We start from the raw sequence: 20038 nt of genomic DNA, 5'->3' as shown, positions 1-20038 counted from the left end.
GCCCCCATGCTGAAAAAGGCTCCCCACTCCTAGGGTGGATCTAAACACAGGAAAAACCCACTATAAATAAGTCAGAAATTAGATCATTATAACAAAAGAAATCCCTATGGAAAACCGCATTTTAAAATTTCCTGCTCTCTGGTGTCATCAGGTGTTGCACATTTATAACACATTCAGATTGCTGTTTCTTTACTAATGTAGCTGAGTCCCTAGTCTGCTCATTTGTGTATTCTCCAGAACCCCTGGAAATGTCCCAGTCTTGCTATCCACAATCTTTTAGGAATCACACGTGGGAAGAGAGCTTTCCCACCCATTCCCTGTTTTCTGTCTTCCCAGAGGCATCTGGTTGGCTACTGTTAGAATGGAATGCTGGAATAGATGAGCTGTTGGCCTGATCTAGCAAAGCTCAAGTTTTCTCCCTTCACTGTCAATGTCTATATGCCTCTGAATACCAGTTGCTTGGAATTGCAGGTGGGGAGAGCTCTGCTGTTGCGCTTAGATCCTGTTTGCAGGCTTTGCATTGGGGCACCTGGTTGTCCCCTGTGAGAACAGGATGCTGGACTAGGTGAGCCATTGGTCTGATCCAGCAGGGCTCTTCCGATGCTGTTCTGTTTAAGGTTTTTAGCGAAGCTTGCAAACAGAACATGAGCCCAACCAGACCTCCAAACTTACACCAGCAGCTGGTTTTCAGGAGGGTACTGCCTCTGAGATAGTGGCCACCAGCCACTGACATCCTCCGTTTTCCTCCTGTGGTGCCTCCAGGTGTCCACCACTGTGGAGACATTCCAGGACTTGTCGCTTCCCATCCCTGGGAAGGAGGACTTGGCCAAGCTGCACTCTGCCATTTACCAGAATGTGCCAGCCAAGACAGGAGCCTGTGGGGATAACTATGCTGCCTCGCAGGGCTGGATCGCCTTCATCATGGAGTATATCCGGAGGTGAGCAGGCTGCATAAGCACCTTTTCAGGTATTGGAGTGGTGGGAGGGACAAAGTTCAGCCAGGTGCGTTCAAGATGAAAATGAGGGGGAAGCATGTCTCATTTATTTCATAAAATTTATACCCTGCTTGATTGTAAAACACAACAACCCTCAAAGCAGTTTACCAAAGATAAAACATAAAACTGTGAAAAAATTTCAATCCAGACCAGGAATGGCTGTAGCTGTTGAACCAGCTGCAGTTGGTATAAGGCACTTCTAGTCACTGAGGCTACCTGAGCCTCCAGTGACAGAGCTGGATCCAGAACATCTCCAAACTGCAAACTTGCTCGTTTGAGGGGCGTGCAACTCCATCCAGGGTAGGCAGCTCACCAATTTCTTGACATGGGAGCTACTCACCTAAAGTGCCTCTGTCTTGCCAGAATTCAAGCTCAGCTTGTTGTTCCTCGTCCATTCCACCACTGTGTTCAGGAAATGGGACCACACATCCCCTCCTGATTCAGATCTTATGGAGAATGAGAGTTGAGTGTTGTCAGCACACTGATGGCACCTCACCCCTAAACTCCTGAGAACCGCTTACAACAGCTTCGTGTAGATATTAAATAGCGCAGGAGATAAGATAGTCCACTACAACACTCCATAACACAGCCAGGGGCTGAAATACACTCTCCCAATGCTGCTTTCTGGACTCATTCCTGAAGGTAGTATTGGAATCACTGTAATACAGTGCCCCCAATTACCGTTCCCAGAGCTGGTCCGGGAGAATACAGTGGTTGATGGTGTCAAAAGTCAATGAAAGATCAAGAAGCAGGAGCAAAGTCATACTCCCCCTGTCCTGCTCTTTACAAAGGTCATCCATTCAGGGCAACCAAGATCACCTCAGTTCTGACTGCCAGGCCTGAATCCACATTGGAATGGATCTAAATAATCTGTGTCCTCACAAAATGCCTGGGGTGAAGCCAGATGCAAAATGCTTGCTTGGGGGCAGAGCCAAATGCCGACAGCACCCCCATGAACCACACACTGGAATGTCCTGCAGGTAACAAGAGCAAATCTGTATCTGACTTCCTGGATGTAGGGACATAGGAAGCTGCCTTGGACAGGGTCCAAACCATCAGTTCCCCCAGTTCACTATTGGTAACGTTGAGTGGCAGCAGAACTCCAGGGTTTTCTGGCAGGGGCTTTTCTCAGCCCTACCTGCAGGTGCCAGGGATCCTTCTGCATGCAAAGTGTTTGCTTTGCTACTGAGCTTTGGCCCATTCCATGATAGAACTGGCTAGAGGAGCCAGTAATGGTAATGCCCATGTTTTACAAGTGAAGAGTGTAAAGGCTGAGAGAGAAGCAAATAGTATGAGGCTCACCACTATAGAGACATGCAATAGTATAATGTTCTATATATTATATAAACATTTACTATTTTATTTGTTAAGCTTTTTGGAGTCAATAACTCCCTGTGAGTCAGCCCTGAGTAATACCCTCCTTGCTCCTCCTACAGGTTTGTGGTGTCCTGCATCCCCAGCTGGTTTTGGGGCCCAGTGGTCACCCTGGAGGACTGTCTTGCTGCCTTCTTTGCTGCAGATGAGCTGAAAGGTGTGTTGGCCAGGAAGGAGGCCAAGATGTTTGTTTCTTTTTATTAAATGTCTTGCCCTTTGCCCCTAAGACTGTTAACAACTGCAAAACAAGAAAAAGTATAAAAGCCATTCAAGGCAGTTCCATGTATTAAAAAAAGAAAGAAAAACAGTTCTGTATATAAGAGTGCAAATGCAGCTCCCATATAGACTGAATGTAGATTCTACTTAAAAGGCCTTCTGCAGCTGTCGAAAACAACAACCGTGATGGTGCCTCTAATGGGAGGGAATTCCAAAGAGTGGTGCCTCGGATGAATTCATTCAGAACCTTCTTCATCTTGCCTGTTCTTGGTCTCTAAGGACTAGCAAAGGGAGTTTCCTTGTGAGCTGATGAGCTGATGAACTGAATGAAAGGAATTCCAGGTCTAAAGTGGTGCGGGGGGGGGGGGCAAGGGCAGAGGGAGATTTCAGGTTCAAATCCTGTTTGGATGTGAGGCTGTCTAAACAGGGTTATTTTATTTTATATCACTTACTAGTTGTCTAACACTGAGCAGTCTTGAGCTGACTAAAAATCAAGCTTAAGGGTATGTGAAGTTGTTTAAAATAGCCATCAAAATTTAAAACCACCACTCCCATCAGCCTCAGCCAGCATCGCCAGCAGCCAGGGATTAGGGGAGTAGTTGTCCAACTTCATTTGGAGGGCACGGCATTTGGCTGTCCCCGAGGCAGGCAATACTGGGCTAGATGGGCCAGTAGTCTTCCTATCTTCATATCTGAAAGGCCGTAGATCAGTGGTAGAGTATCTGCTTTGCATGCAGAAGGGTCCCTGGTGATGGGAGTTGATAAGAGGATATATTAATTATAGTTAATCCTCTACTAACAGACCCACATGTGTGGGTTAATGAACAAAGGAAAAAAAGGCTGGTGCTTGTTTTTAAAACACTGGGCCAGCAAACAAGAGTTTTAAATCCAATCATTAGGCAGATTAATGAAGCACAGGAAAAGGCTATTAAACATTCTTTCCTTCTGTTCAGCTGCATGTAACAGCTGACTCCCATTTACCCCCTTTTCAGTGAAATAGACAATGGACTGCAAAGGAAGTTTAAAAAGCTTTACTAGGCCTCCAACATGCATCTTTCCTTATGCAAGAACAATAAAATAACTCAGCTAATGATATTCTTTGTGTTATAGGAATTCTAAGGTCTCATATATATAAATCATATGTTCATAAATCTACAAGGCAAACCACATGTCTGAAATAGTACAGGAGAGCAATCCTGAAGCCATTTTGACTCTTCCAGTGACCTCAGATATTTTCTGCAATGAGGAAGGAAATGGGGAAAACCTCCCCATTGTCTCTTTGTTCACAAATCCTGTCTTAAGGGTGTATTTGTGAATGAATAGGGTGAGCCTGTGACCTGGATTCAGGAACTAAGTATTTAGCATCTCAAAAGGAATGGCGGGACTTCCTAGGTAAAGCAATCAAGTGACCATTATCAGTATCCTGCCAGACAAGAGTTCTGTGGTAGACCACCCAAGTGATGTATTTCTGCTGTAGACCGCTGCCTCCTGTGATGTATGTATGATGATTTGGGGGATGGTCTTGAGCTATAGGGTGGGCAATTTCAAGAGTCTATATAAGGGCTTACTCACCTCCTATGTGTGGTGAGTGGGGACCCTGTTGGAACTGTTTAACAAAGATCAGGCTTACTAGCTGCTTTGCTTCTCAGAATTCTCTGGTTGGCCTCTGTTATTTTCTTCTACCGATAGAGAACCTACATAAGGACTCTATACAGGCTCTTGGATACCCCATAAGGGATAAAAGAGCAGGGTTTTTTCTTACATTAGAAATGCAGCAAAGCAGCTTCAGAAGTGTGCCTGAGGCTGGGAGCTAAGCTGAGGTATGTCCGCCTCCATTGCACACAGAGAGAGCAAGGAACAAGAAACAGGCTTTCCTTCCTCTCAGGAGAAGAGGGTGCCTGAGTCACCGAGCCTGCTCTTGAAATTAGAACTCTGTGGTCCTTAACCCCTTTATATACTAATAGAATCGTTAGGTTTGAGTGCAAATCTCCCACACCTGGTTCATTCCAACTCTGGAACCCTGGATGGCTGTCAGTGTAGATAATACTCAGTTAGATGGACCAATGGCCAGAGTCAGCATAAGGCAGCTTCTTATATTCATTTCTGCTTCCTTGCTCTGTGCAACAGATTGGATAAAGTGCTTCCCTCCACCCTCTTTTATTTTTCTTTCTGTAGGTGACAACATGTACAGTTGTGAACGTTGTAAAAAGTAAGTCTCTGGCTCCTTTTTTAGTGTTTTGAATACCACCCTACTCTGCCTTTTATTTTATTTGTTTATTAAATTCCTGTACTGCCCTTCATCTGAAGATCACAAGGTGGTTCAAACCTAAAAATACAAACTCAGAACACAAAATACATAACAAAGCAAAAACAAAAACCAACCAATAACACACCCCTCCCATAAAAGGGCCATAGACTGTTAATCAGCCAAAGGCCTGGTTGCAGTGGGTTGGTTTATATGGGGAGAGGTGGTCCTTGTTGGGATTTGCAGTTTAATAAATATTCCAGGTGGCCAATTCACTCTTCATTTCCCCCCCTTTTTCTTCCCCAGGTTGCGGAATGGAGTCAAGTACTGCAAAGTTCTCCGGCTCCCTGAGGTAAGCAGATAAAGCCATGTTGGTTTATATCCTGAGATAGCGACCTCTTCATTCTGCGCAGTGAGCAAATTGGAGATGAAAGGCATTCTGATGTGGCCCTTATTTTTCACTTTTGAAAAGAGAGAATAGTCCTTTATTCACTTCTTCATCCAGCATAGTTTACATAAAGTGAGTTATAGCTAATTGGTTGAGTGTATGCACATTGAATGCAGAAGGTCCTGGTTTTTAATAAAAGGAATTGTGTTAACATTCTATGGCTTTTTAAATGTATCTATGGAAGGAGATTTATTGGTTTGTTTTTGCTTTTGTTTTGTTATTATGCATTTTGTATTCTCGTTTTGTATTTTTCCGTTGTGAACCACCCTCGTATCTTTGGATGAAGGGCGGTATACAACTTTAATAAATAATCATAATAATATAGCTGGAGGATATTATTTGGAGGTAATAAGCCTCTGAATGCTAGTAGCAGGTGGGGAAATTGCTGTTGCATTTGGGTTCTGCTTGTGTGTTTCCCATTGGGGCATCTGGCTGGTCAAGTTCAGTTCGATTTATTGTGTTTAGGGAGCAGCCATTACACGCATAAAAATAATAATAACAAGAATACTACTAATAATAGTGCTATACATTTCTTCTCCATGACCTTTACAGGCTAAATCATTTCCCATTCCCTCTTTAAGTTTTATTACACAAATTTGTAAAGCCTTTTGGCAATAAATTTGGATGTTCTAAAGGATATATACCTCTCTACATCAGACAACAAAAAGCAGGTCTTTGCAAGAGACGTCCTTCCCTTCTGTGATCTTAACAATGGGTGGATCACCCACCCCACTCACACATGAAAACAAAGACCACCACAGCCAACCACAAATGAATAACCACACCCTAGGCCAACCCCAACCTCTCTCACCACCAAAGGAACACAAGCGAACAGCAAAGAACCTGCACAAGCAACACTGACACCATACCCTACATACAGTAAGCGAAATAGAAACATTGCCACCCGACCCCACTCTCAACCATCTCTCCTCGCGTCCACCTCTTTCCCCCTTTTCTTCCTAATGTCTCAACAAATGAAAATGATTTGTAAAAACGTTACATGGGAAAAAACACACGAGAGAGAGACATTACACACTTTTGTATATCAACAAAATCTTTAATAAAAAAACAAAACAATGGGTGGATGTAATTGTTTCTAATATTGTTATAAAAAGAGCATTCAAGCAATACATCACAGTGTTGCAGCTGAAAGCTCTATCCTTTACTAAATGTCCCTTCTGTTAGAAGACTGGATGGGCTGACAAAGGAGTTCCTAAGGATAGAGCTTTCAGCTGCAACACTGTGTCAATTGAAGATATAGCTGATGTATTCCTTGAATGCTCTTTTTATAACCATCTTAAAAACAATTACATCCACCCATTGTTAAGATCGCAGAAGGGAAGGACATCTCTTGCAAAGACCTGCCTTTTGTTGTCTGATGTGGGACGCGGGTGGCTCTGTGGGTTAAACCACAGAGCCTAGGACTTACCGATCAGAAGGTAGGCATCCCTGCGACGGGGTGAGTTCCCATTGCTCAGTTCCTGCTCCTGCCAACCTAGCCGTTCGAAAGCACGTCAGAGTGCAAGTAGATAAATAGGTACCACTCCGGCAGGAAGGTAAAAGGCGTTTCCGTGCACTGCTCTGGTTCGCCAGAAGCGGCTTAGTCATGCTGGCCACATGACCCGGAAGCTGTATGCCGGCTCCCTCGGCCAATAAAGCGAGATGAGCGCCGCAACCCCAGAGTCGGTCACGACTGGACCTAATGGTCAGGGGTCCCTTTACCTTTACCTTTAAGTCTACCAGATATCTTTGCAAGGATGGATACAATGGGAAAAAAGCATACAGTCTGTTGGATTGACAGATCTTGATCTCAGCAGTTTGTTATAGCATCTCAGTGTCTCTCAGCCAGGGGTCAGCAAACTTTTTCAGCAGGGGGTCCCTCAGACCTTATGGGGGGCTGGACTATATTTTGGGGGGGGAAATGAATGAATTCCTGTGCCCCACAAATAACCCAGAGATGCATTTTAAATAAAAGCACACATTCTACTCATGTAAAAACACCAGGCAGGCCCCACAAATGACCCAGAGATGCATTTTAAATAAAAGGACACACTCTAGACATGTAAAAACATGCTGATTCCCGGACCATCCGCGGGCTGGATTTAGAAGGTGATTGGGTCGGATCTGGCCCCTGGGCCTTAGTTTGCCTACCCATGCTCTAAGCCTTTGAAGTATTAATTCTTTAGCCATCTCAAAACCCTGTGCCACAAAAAAGGAGGCAGAGAGTCCCAACCTCATGGCAGCAGATTGCAGTTCATATTTCCATGAGTTTGGGGTGTTGGCAACTGTGAGAACAGGATGCTGAATTAGATGGCAGAGGGACTTCTTGGTGGTGGCGCCTGCCCTGTGGACCACCCTCCCATCAGATGTCAAAGAAATAAACAACTATTGGACTTTTAGAAGACATCTGAAGGCAGCCCTGTTTAGGGAAGCTTTTAATATTTGATGAATCATTGTATTTTAGTATCCTGCTGGAAGCCACCCAGGATGGCTGGGGAAACCCAGCCAGATGGGCGGGGTAATAATAATAATAATAATAATAATAATAATAATAATAATAATAATAATGGACCACTGGCCTGATCCAGCAGGACTGTTTTAGGGTTTTTACCCCAGGGTTTTAGTTTATGGTGGCTTTATGATGCCATGCACACACAGCCCTGGCTGAATGTATCTTAGGATAAGCTTAGTTGATTGTTTTACCTATGAGGGCTGTCTGGAGGGGTTTGAACTTGCCCATCCGCAAGTCCCTTTCTGAGCTCTGATGCCTTTTCTCCTAGATCTTGTGCATTCACCTGAAGCGTTTCCGACATGAGGTCATGTACTCCTTCAAAATCAACAGTCACGTCTCTTTCCCTTTGGAGGGGCTGGACCTCCGGCCTTTCCTGGCCAAGGAGAGCATCTCGCAGATCACCACCTATGACCTCCTCTCTGTGATTTGCCACCATGGCACAGCTGGCAGTGAGTTGTCTGTCCCTCCTCCCATTCTTCTTTGCCTGGAGGGAGCTTGCAGCCTGGAATGACTCATGTGTTGTGTGTGATGAGCACTTCTCGTAAATAAAGATTAGCCAGATAATTATGGAGTTAAACTGTGGAACTTGCTCCTTCAGAAGATAGTGATGGCCACCAACTTGGATGGTTTTAAAAGAGGACTAGACAAATTCATGGAGGATGGGGGCTATCAGTGGCTGCTAGCTAATATGGCTTTGCTTGGAAACTACAGTAGAGAAGAAGGCTCTTGGGCTCTGGTTCTGCTTGCAGGTTTCCTATTGGGGGATCTGTTTGGCCACTGTGAGAACAGGTTGCTGGACTAGATGGGTGATTGGTTTGATCTATCAGGGCTCTTATGTTATTAAAAGTGCCTGTGAGTTAATCTCCCTTTCTCCCCCCCCAAAAAAAAAATTTATAAATTGAAAATGTGAAAATGAGCCATTTCAATTAGTACAAAACAATTTACAAAACATAAAGCCAGGTCAAGGATCACTACAAATAAATCACCTCCTATTGCATAATCAGCTGGAAGAACTGAGCAGGCAGATAAATAAAGCCTTAACTTGTTGACAGTTTCAAATTCATAAGCATCTTCCTAGCAGGTTCCAGGCTACCCTTCTCCCAAACCAAAAGTTATGACTGTAACCATAAATGAAAATTTGCTGCAGGTTTGGGGCAGCTATTTCCATTGACTCTTGTATCCTCAATAAAACAATGCTATGTAGCTACAGACTTAGCCTGTATGCTTTTGATCCTTGGCCATTCCCCCCTTTTCGTGAGGTTTTCTAGTAAAGCAATGTGCCACAATTTTTTTTTGGGGGGGGGCAAATATTTTCTATTTCATTTTATAATGTATATAAAGCAAAGAGAACAGTTATAACAACCCACTATTCCATCATGCAACCTCCAGATAAAAAACAGGCAAACCAAAGGCCTCCACTGCCTGGCAGACTTCTACCAAAATAACAAACTCATATTGACACAAGAAATACAAGACAAATACCCTGGCTAATCACCAGTACATGCCTTCTTAAACAATCCATAGACTCAGCAGCCACTAGGCCCTTGTCTACCTTTGAAAACCTTCTCATGACAGCAGAAGAGCACAGCAAGGGGGTGGTATCCACAATATACAAAATACTGCTCCAAAATCCCACAACCCCCCTTGATGCAATCAAAGAACAATGGGAGCACAACAACGAAATTAACCCCGCCCAATGGACTAGAATGTGGTCTAAACCTCCCTTTGAATCCATCTCAGCCAAAAGAAAAGAACTCACTCTGAAACTTACTTACAGGTAGTACCTAACACCATGATACACCCAGGAACCTCACCAAAATGCTGGAGAGGCTGTGCTTCTACAGGCACAAACAGTGGTACCTCTGGATACGAACGGGATCCGTTCCGGAGCCCCGTTTGCATCCTGAAGTAAACGTAAGACATGACCGCACGTGCGCGGGTCGCATTTCGCCACTTCTGCGCATGCCATCATTTAACTTCTGGTTCACCACGGAGTGCAACCCGAAAATATTCATCCCAAAGCTACTTCAACCTGAGGTATGACTGTACCTCCACATGTGGTGAGAATGCCCCAAAATCCAATCCTTTGGGACAGCAGTCATACAAGAAATATGCAAAATAACAGAACAGGTATTAGAAGTCACCCCAGAACTGGCCCTACTGAACATTTTCCAAGATAATAATGTCCACTCACATTATAAAAAGCTTATAACCCACCTACTCCCAGCAGCCAGAAGCATCATAGCCGGACGGTGGAGAGAGTTGTCAGGAGTGAACATGGACCACTGATACCAAATCATATGGGAAATAGCCTTACTAGAAAAGCTAACCAACAGACTGAATGATCACATACACAGCCCAACAAGACAACAAGAACCCACTGACAGCATACAAATAAATATGACTTACTTGACTCACCAATCCCTCCCCCACTCACAAATGCAAACAAACTTCACTGCAGCCAACTACAGACAACCAACCACACCCTGGGCCTTCCTAATCCCTCTTACTACCAAGGAAATGTAATAAGTGAATAGAAGGAGAATGTACTCAGTTGATGCTGACACAAAACCCCACACGTACACTATAGAAAAGAATACAAGTTTCACCACCCCACCTCTCCTCTCTCCTCCTCTTCTTCCCTGACCTTATACAGTATACAACACAAATGTCTCATATCAAATTTTTTTTTATTATAACATTTTTATTAGTTTTTCAACATATATTATAAGACATTACAAACAACAATACACAAACATACAAACATATAAACATGTATAATTTCATAATCTTTTTTTCTTATACCCAATTTCAACGACTTCCCCATGCCTCCCTTTTCTGCATCCCTGTTTTAAACTTTTTCAGCAACCCCTGATCTAAATTACTTATAAATCCCTTTCTTTAACCCTTTTCTTTCCTCTTATCCAATCATTTATCGCTGCAAATCTGCTATGCTTTACCCATGACATTTTAACACTCACTAATTTTACAACAATTTTTAAGATAAAATTTAAATTTCTTCCAATCTTCTTCCACCGTCTCTTTCCCTTGGTCCCGGATTCTGCCCGTCATCTCCGCCAGTCCCATATAGTCAATCACCTTCGTCTGCCACTCTTCCAGCGTGGGTAGTTCTTGTGTCTTCCAATACTTTGCTAGTAAAACTCTTGCTGCTGTTGTAGCATACATAAAAAACGTCCTATCTTTCTTTGACACCAATTGGCCTACCATGCCCAGGAGAAAAGCCTCTGGTTTCTTATGAAAGGTACACTTAAGCACCTTCTTAATTTCATTATAAATCATTTCCCAGAAGACCTTAATCCTTGGGCACGTCCACCAAAGGTGGTAGAAAGTACCTCCAGTTTCATTACATTTCCAGCATTTATTATTGGGCAAATGATAGATTTTTGCAAGCTTGACTGGGGTCATGTACCACCTTCTCATATCAAATGTAACCTATCTGTAGAAAAGACTTTACAACCTGAAAAAGAGACAATGCACGTATTTTTGTAAATCAAGAAAACCTTTAATAAGAATTATTTTTTTAAACAGATGATAGTTAAAAGATGAAAAACAAAACTAAAATAGGGACACATGGGTTAAAATAACAAAGTTCAAGTTATGAAACAAAAAAGTGAGAATAAAAGTTGTCTCCACCTAAAGAATATTACCATTATCTGATTATCAAGTATAGTTCCAGATTTGCCAGGCTTTTTCTGAAGGTTGTCTTGAAAATGCTTTTGTTGTATATGTAATAACAGAATGCTAAATTATCTGAAAAGTGTCTGGAGGTTCTAGCCCTTGTTGAAATCTCAGATTGTGCAAAAAAAAATTCTATTACAGTTATATTTTAATCTAGAGTAAGTGGTACATCTTACATCCAATGTAAGATTTGGTGCTGTTTTCACATGCCATGATTTTTTGATACCAATATTCAAGGTCATTCACTTGGGACTCTTTCCAATCTTGCTTTCTTAAAAGGTGGGCACTACATTGCGTATTGCCAGAATGTAATCAATGGCCAATGGTACGAATTTGATGATCAGTACGTCACGGAGGTCCACGAAACAGTTGTACAGAATGCAGAGGCCTATGTTTTGTTCTACAGGTAAGATGTTCAAAAGTAATTGGCCCTCGCTGGGAAAACTAGCATTTTTAGAAATGTCTGAAGAGCTTGATGAGAGAGTGTTTCCCTGGGAGAAAGATTCAAATTTATTTAATTCTAGTCCTTAGACACTTACAAAACGAAGTTTAACAATGCAGAAGTAGAACAAGATAGCAGAAATAGGAATTAACTTGGATGCAAGTGAATGCAGTGGAAACCAACTTGAATTTTGAAAGTTTGAATTTCCTTGATGAATTCCACTTTCCCCTTAAAGTGGAGTTGCGAAGAGGCAGAGTACCTGTCCTGCATGTAGAAGGCTCCAGGTTCAGTCCTGACATCTCCAGGTAGGCCTGGGGACTCCCTTCCTGTCTGAAATCCTGAAGAGCTGCTTCCAGCCACTGTAGATAACCATGAGTTAGATGGACTAATGGGCTGACTTGGTATAATGCAGCTTCCTGTTTAAATAAGCTCTTTATTTAGAACCACGAGGACTAGAATCTTAACTTTATTTATAGGAGAAGGACCATAGTTCACTGGCAGAGCATCTACTTTGCATACAGAAAGTCCCAGGTTCAGTCCCCAATGGCCTCTCTTGTAGGACTGAGAAGAACTTCCTGTTTGAAAACCTGGAGAGCTGCTGCTGGTCATTGTAGACAATACTGAGCTAGATGAACCAAGAGTCTGGCTCAGTTTCTAGGATCCAGCTTATTTCTATGATTGCCAGCTGTTTTTAGTATAGTATTTTAATTGTTGCAGCCCACCCTTGGACCCTAGTATGAAGGGCAGGTAATTAATTGTAATAATTATGATGAGGCAGCATCGTAGGAAAGAACCCCCCGTGATTTGCAATTAAACATGGAACAGCCCCATCATCTGCATGGTGGTGGCTCCTGCTGCTTCATACTGACGCCTCCACCCTCTGCGCTTTCCTCATAATCTTCCTCCAGGAAGAGCAGCGAGGAGGCTGTGCGGGAACGGCAGAAAGTGGTCTCGCTGGCGACCATGAAGGAACCTGGGCTGCTCCAGTTCTACATCTCTCGGGAGTGGCTCAACAAATTCAACACCTTTGCGGAGCCAGGCCCCATCACCAACCATACCTTCCTCTGCTCCCATGGAGGTGAGGGGACGGGGAGGGAGGGCTCACTTGAGGGAATGTTACTTGGTGCTGTGCTGAGAGGCAGGGATCTGCTTGGCTTCTGCTTCTAGCTAGCCAGTTTTCCTCTCAGAAGCCACACAATTTAAATGTCCGGTGGCAGACATGCACAGCCCGTGTGGTTCCTTGTGTTCTGCAGGTGTGTTAGCAACTACCCAGAAGGTACCTTGTTTTTCATTACCTCTTCTCTGTTTCATTTACTCGCAGGCATCCCTCCAAATAAATATCATTATATCGATGACCTGGTGGTGATTCTTCCCCAGAACGTCTGGGAGTATCTCTACAACAGGTAAGGGGAGTAAGTTTGGGGGTGGGGGTGTTTTGTTTCATTTTGTTTTAGTAAAATCAAGTACCTAGTCCCTAGGGTAAGTGGAGAGCAAGTTGAAAACTTACAGCTGGGGCAAGAGCACAAGCACAATGCAGGCTTTCTGACTCTTCAAATTCCTTCTTGGTGCCCATTTTTTCTGTGAAGCTTTTGGCATCTGGTTTCTATTTTTCTCCCTTTTGCTTTTGTCTCCCTTTCCTCCAATATAACCTCTCGTGTGTTGAACTGCTGATTGTAATCCAGCTAGGGCAGGTGCCTAGTCTTTTCCCCTCCGGGAAGTGCCACTAGAAGGCACAACATAAGAGAAATAAAGGTCTGCAAAGCTGTACTACACCTGCATAGCAGTTCTGTTGCTGATGGCCTCAGAATTGATTGTCAGCAATGGGGAAACTTCCAGATGTTGCTGGCCTTCCAGATGTTGCTGGACTATAGCTCCCATCAAACCTGATCATTGGCTATACTGGTTGGGGTTGATGGGAGTTGAAGTCCACCCACTTCTAGGGACTCAACACTGCTCTAGAGGGCACCAGGCTCCCCTGACCATTGGGTTGTGCTGGCTGGGGCTAGCAGTAATTGGAGTCCAACAACCTCTGGAGATCCACACATTTCACTAAACCTGGATGAACCCAAGGAATGTCTTCTTATTTTTTTAAAAGCGGTCTGCATCACAAATACTTGGAGTATTTGGGCATGTGGTGCTGGTGTGCTTGGTCTTTTCCCCCCATTGCCTCTGTGGTTATGCTTCAGTCTCCTCTTGTGTTCAGGTTCGGTGGCGGCCCAGCTGTCAACCACCTCTATGTGTGTTCAGTGTGCCAGGTGGAGATCGAAGCCCTGGCCAAGAGGAGGAAGATCGAAATCGACACTTTCATCAAGGTACTCCCACAGCAGATAGGCCTGCTGGGGTGGGGAAACACAGTGGTAGTACAAAGTAGTACCACTAGCTGTCAGTGTCATTCCATCTAGTGCACCTTATGTGGGGCTTTCCTTATGCTTGATCTGGAAGCTGCCGCATAAGACCCATTCTGCATTTGTAACAACTAAATCCTTTAGTGTGGCAGCACCTAAACTTTAGAACTCAACTGCCTATTGATATCAAGCAGGTGCCTTCACTGTGCTCTTCTCTGCTAAAAACAAGCCTGCCCAGATATTTAGAAAGTTGATGTGAGTCTTAAATCTGTTTTTAGTCTATTATTTTAATTTTTCCAATTATTGTTGCAAATTTTTCTTTGTGATAACTTTATCGTTTTATATTTTTTGTGAACTGCTTTGAGGGGGTTTTTTTTTGTAGTCAGGCAGTATATAAATTTTATTAAATAAATAAACGAATGCTCCGGCTCAGTTATGGATTCTGCTGACTGGCAGTGGACACAATCTCTTTTTATGACATTCAGAATCAAGCATGTTAATTTGCTGCAAGCAACGGATTCCTTCCTCTGCCCTAAGGTGTCTGCAGCTTTGATTTCATGCGTTTGCTTGGTAGATTTATACCCCACTTTTTGACAAGTCCTCAAAGCAGCCAAGGACGTTCATAAAACACAACAGATACACCAAGAGCCATATGCTCACAAATCGAAACTGAGTGGCCAGGAGCTGGTGTCAGACTGTCCTTCCGCCAGGGCTTCTTTGGTGGTTGGGGAAGGAACAATCTAACTGCAGCCACCCTTGACGCTGTCGTTGTCTGCATCCACCTCGTGACAGAGCAAATGATCTGCTCCGAATCTTTGCAAGCTCAGTAAAATACAATCCATAAAATGCAGGAGACACATCCACAAACCTTAGAAACCTTTCAGCTCCAGAGGCTTGCAAGGAAGCTTATGCCAGCCCTTAAAAATACAGTTGAGCATAAAAGGAAGATTTGAAAACTAACCTGGCTGGTGGCAGTGTTGGTGTTTTCTACCCACCACTTCCTTTAGCTGCCATCATAAAACAAATGACGATAGCAGTAATTCCCTCTTTGTCCTCTGCCCATCAGCTGAACAAGGCCTTCCAGGCTGAAGAGTCTCCTGGAGTCATCTATTGCATAAGCATGCAGTGGTTCCGCGAGTGGGAGGCGTTCGTCAAAGGAAAGGACAACGGTAAAGACTGGCAGGGAGGGGAGTTGGCACTGGAAAAGGAGGGATGGGGAGAGAACAGGGTTGTCACCAAGTGCCTTGGAAGCGACTCAGAAGGGGAGGGGGTTTCTCTCATTCAGTAGGGATGGCCAACCAGCAAGCCCGTCTGCCCCTGGCCCAAGTATGGTGGTTCTGGCAAAGTCACAGTATGATAAAACTTTTATATGAATGTAAGGTGATGGGAATGGTTTCCCCCATTTTACCCTCACAGCAGAGAGTTTGGCAGACAGTCGGAGACTAGGCCCAAGGTCCTCTGTGAGCTTCATGGCACTTGAGTCCCGGTCTGCCATATCCTAGCCTGGCAGTCTAAACCTGCCCCTGTCTCTCTCTTTCAGCCTAACCTACTCCGCAGGGTTGTTGTGAGGATGAACTGGGGAGAGGCGGAGAACTGTGTATACACCACCTTGAGCTACTTGGAGGAAAAGTGGGCTATGAATAAATAAATGGAACTATGGCAAATTTAATTTTGAACTGTACTACCTGCTAACTAGTATTCCTTCTTTTCCCGTAGAACCGCCTGGACCTATCGACAACAGCAAGATTGCTGTGGCAAAAGGCAGTGGTCACATGCAGGTCAAGCAGGGTAAGGCTCCTCACAGCAGCTATTTCAGCCCCCCCCTTCCTTTCCTGTTTTCCATTCTGTCTGCCTCCCTCAAGAGACAGGATCTTAGTGAAGCTGAAGCAAAGGAGAAAATTCTGGTGCTTGGGAGAGGACCTTGAGTGGCTTTAGAAAGAGGACTAAACAAATTCATGGAGGGGTAAGGCTATCAGTGTCTATTAGCCAGGAAGGATGTGTTCAGCCCTCCAGTATGTTCCTGGATACCAGTTGCTGGGGAACACATGTAAGAGTGTGGCACTGAGGTCCTACATATGGGCTTCCCATTGGGGCATCTGGTTGAGTTCGGTGAGAGCAGGAAGCTGGACTAGATGGGCCACTTTTCTGATCCAGCAGTGAGGCTGGGAACCACAAGTGGGCAGAGCTGGTGTTGCAGTTGGATCCTGTCTACAGGCTTCCCACGGGGGCATCTGGCTGGTCGCTGTGCTTCAATAGACAGGCCTTTGGTCTTCTCTAGCAGCCAGGCTCTTATTGTGTTCTTAGTTCCCTCTGGGCTTCTCTTCTGCAACTTGCAGCGTGGAAAGAGTAGCAGCCTACCTCACAGGGTTCCTGTACAGCACTATAAACACTCTTTTGCAATGCTCTTAAGTTGTCTATTAATAATAGCAGTAATTCCCCTCACCGTTTAATAATGCTTTTACTGCTTTGAGCAAAGCTATGAGAAAATTTTGCTGTTGACAGAAGCCGTTTGGATCTGCCCAGCTTACACCAGCGTTTTCTCTACTGCTACCTATGCTCTTTTGGCAGGAGCCGATTATGGGCAGATTTCCGAGGAGACGTGGACTTACTTAAGCACAATCTACAGCGGAGGCCCCGAGATTGCCATCCGGCAGAATGTGGCCCAGGTGCAGGAGGTGGAGAACATGCACGGGGAGCAGAAGATTGAGGCTGAGACCCGGGCGGCCTGAGAGACAATGGACCACGTGGGGAAGGTACACTGGAGAGGCGCAGGGGCACCCAGAGCCCCTGAGGTTAGGCTCATGTGGATAGCTGCTTTACCTTCTGTCGCACCATTTCCCCATCTAGACCCATTACAGTCTACTCCAGGGATGGGGCAACTGTGCCCCCCCATCTGTTGAACTACAACTCCCATCAGCCCCAGCTAGCATGCTCCAGTGGTCAATGGATGATGGAAGTTAAGAAGCTGCCTTTAGAATGTTCCTGAATCCTGAAGAGTTTCTTTAAACAAACCCCTCTGTTCCAAAACCTTTCAACAGTTTTTTTTTAAAAAACCACATAAAAAGCTGCCTTGTAGTGAGTCAGACCATTGTTCTATCTAGCTCCTTATTGTCTACACTGACTGGCAGGGACTCTCCAGGGGTTTCAGGCAGTATCTCTTTCCCAGCTGTATTTGGAGATACTGCTGTGGATTGAACCTGGAACCTTCTGCAAGCAAATCTGGTGCTCTGCACCCCCCCACCAATAAAGATTCTAGTCCAATTGTTCAGCCAGCATGAAGTAATTAAGTGGGAAGATAGAAAGTTTCCTTTATATCGAGCCAGACCATTGGTCCATTTAGCTCAGTATGATCTACAGTGATTGGCAGCGGCTCTTGGGAATTTCAGGCAGGGAGTCTAGGAGAGACTTACATGGAGAAGCTGGGAACTGAACCTGAGACCTGTGTACAAAGCAGGTGCTCTACCACAGAGCTATTGTATTTCACCTAAAAATAAAAGAAAGACCCTAGTCCTCATGGTTCTGTATGGGTTGAACTGAATAAGAACTTAGGAAGATTACTTATAACACGTCAGACCATTGGTCCACCTAGCTCAGCATAGCTGACACTGACTGGCAGTGGGTCTCCAGGGTTTCAGGCAGGGGACATTCCTAGCTCTACTTGGAGATGTCATTGGGGAATGAAGCCGGGACCTTGAGCACACAAAATAGATGCTGTACTGCTGAGCTACATTCTACGAGTCTTGTTGGGCTACCAAGTTCCGCATCCATGATCCACTCTTCTGGCTCAAGGTGCTCAGCCCTGTTACTTAAGACCCTTTTATTCACCTCAGGTACCAGGGATTGAACCTGAGACTGTGAGCATGCAAAGTGTGTTCCCTACCATGGATTGGTAGTCTCTATGCCCCCTCAACATACACCTCATCAAGCCATCTTGGTACAACACTACCTGACTGTGCTTTTTTGCTTGCCTGCACAGAGGATAGAGAGAGGTGTGTGGGCATTTGTAGAAATTAGCCTACTGTGCAAAGGTAAAATTTGCACCCATTGCTCCACCCACTTTTAATAGAATCATAGAATTGTAGACTTGGAAAGTTCCCAAGGGTCATCTAGTCCTACCCGCAGCAATGCAGGAATTACAGCTGATGAATCCCAGACAGGTGGCCATCCAACCTGTTTAAAAACATCCAACAAAGGAAGAGTCCACCGCCTTCCAAGGTAGTCCATCCCAGCGTCGAACAACTCTCACCTTCAAAAAGTTCTTCCTAATGTTTTGCCTCACCCATCTCTGGGAAGTGGCTGCCAGGAGGATGCCCAGAAGGAAACTTGGCCCCCAGGCTGAAAAAGGTTCCCCAGCTGTGTTCTAAAAAGAAGCACAGCTCTGATCTCTTTCCTGTGCTCTTGACAGGTTGGGCTGGCCCTGACTTCCCCTTGGGGAGTGGACATCCTTGGGAGTGAGTCCAAACACTCTACATTTCTTTGTTTCCCTTTCTCTCATGTTTTGAACACAGCCCCCACCACCGTCACCTTGTCCTGTTCACAGTGAGTAACACTTGTAGGAAGTGATGTTAATTTTGTGGGGAAAATAGATATAGTTCACCTGTGTGGAGTAATTAATAAAAGACTTGGCTGGGTCCCTAGATCCAAAGCACAGGACTTAACACACTTTAGCAAGAGAAACACCTCCCTGGGTTTAAAATCACAGAATCATGCAGCACAGTGAAGCAAGAGGGACATAAGTTTTTAGACCTTTTTAATATCCTGTTATGGGACGCGGGTGGCGCTGTGGGTAAAACCTCAGCTCCTAGGACTTGCCGATCGCATGGTCGGCGGTTCGAATCCCCGCGGTCCCAGCGCCTGCCAACCTAGCAGTTCGAAAGCACCCCCGGGTGCAAGTAGATAAATAGGGACTGCTTACTAGCGGGAAGGTAAACGGCGTTTCCGTGTGCGGCTCTGCCTCGCCAGGGTAGCTTCGTCACGCTAGCCACGTGACCCGGAAGTGTCTGTGGACAGCGCTGGCTCCCGGCCTATAGAGTGAGATGAGCGCACAACCCTAGAGTCTGTCAAGACTGGCCCGTACGGGCAGGGGTACCTTTACCTTTACCTTTAATATCCTGTTATAGCCGTGTACAGCACTTCCCCTTCTCTACCCCTCTTGCAATGGACAGAAAACAGCATTACTAAGTTTAAATGCTTTACTTACAAAACACCAAAGGTTAGATTCATGTGTTATTCCATGCAGCAGCAAGAAGAACACAGGGTGTTTACAAAATACAGAAATAGCTTAAAGCACACAGTCTGAGCTTGTAGCAAGCAAGCTCAGGCATGTCCTATTTCTGTTCATTCTCCTTCACCATGTAAACTCACAAAGGAGGAAACTTAACTTACTTCCCGGTGAGGGGTGTGACCTAGCTGAGACTAGGAACAAAGTAGTATAATAACCCCTTCATGCATTACCTAGCCCTATGTTTTTCTAGCTATATTTGACTGCAATTCCCTACAAATTTGATGCCTAGCCTAGCACCAATGAGGCCTCGCGGGTGTCCACTTGCAGCTTCACAGGCCAGAGAGTGCCCTGCAAGTCTTGCCTTTGCCTAGCTGAGAAAGAGACACCTTTGCCAGAGTTGCATTTGTCTGTTTTTGCTTCCTTCCTTCCTAGTCCCTGACTGGATAGGTCTGCATTCTGCTTGGTGTGACCTCGGAGGAAGCTTGGAGAACTAGTTTTACTGCTTTCTGCTGGCCTCCCCATTTGTCCTTTTCCCTTT

The 20038-nt window shown here is 44.8% G+C and overlaps 1 protein-coding gene across 4 annotated transcripts in view; it reads left to right on the top strand.

Annotated features, from left to right (window-relative positions):
- Nucleotides 1–20038, top strand: part of USP20 (ubiquitin specific peptidase 20) — a 39131-nt gene that overhangs the window by 15505 nt on the left and 3588 nt on the right. For 2 of the 4 annotated variants that reach the window (XM_053374107.1, XM_053374109.1), the window contains exons 13-24: nucleotides 763–938; nucleotides 2432–2526; nucleotides 4761–4794; nucleotides 5137–5182; nucleotides 8059–8239; nucleotides 11769–11895; nucleotides 12840–13009; nucleotides 13253–13334; nucleotides 14135–14243; nucleotides 15343–15445; nucleotides 15993–16064; nucleotides 16845–17029. In XM_053374107.1, the coding sequence (XP_053230082.1) occupies nucleotides 763–938; nucleotides 2432–2526; nucleotides 4761–4794; nucleotides 5137–5182; nucleotides 8059–8239; nucleotides 11769–11895; nucleotides 12840–13009; nucleotides 13253–13334; nucleotides 14135–14243; nucleotides 15343–15445; nucleotides 15993–16064; nucleotides 16845–17005 (1356 nt within the window). In that variant the 3' untranslated portion in view covers nucleotides 17006–17029. Of the gene's footprint in view, nucleotides 1–762; nucleotides 939–2431; nucleotides 2527–4760; nucleotides 4795–5136; nucleotides 5183–8058; nucleotides 8240–11768; nucleotides 11896–12839; nucleotides 13010–13252; nucleotides 13335–14134; nucleotides 14244–15342; nucleotides 15446–15992; nucleotides 16065–16844; nucleotides 17784–20038 lie in introns of those variants that run through there. The other 2 variants (XM_053374108.1, XM_053374110.1) reach the window with 1 other exon arrangement.

The sequence above is a fragment of the Podarcis raffonei genome, chromosome Z (assembly GCF_027172205.1).
Source record: "Podarcis raffonei isolate rPodRaf1 chromosome Z, rPodRaf1.pri, whole genome shotgun sequence".
NCBI lineage: Eukaryota > Metazoa > Chordata > Lepidosauria > Squamata > Lacertidae > Podarcis > Podarcis raffonei.
The sequence above is the reverse complement of the archived record's forward strand: the minus strand, read 5'-3'. Positions and strand labels throughout refer to the sequence as shown.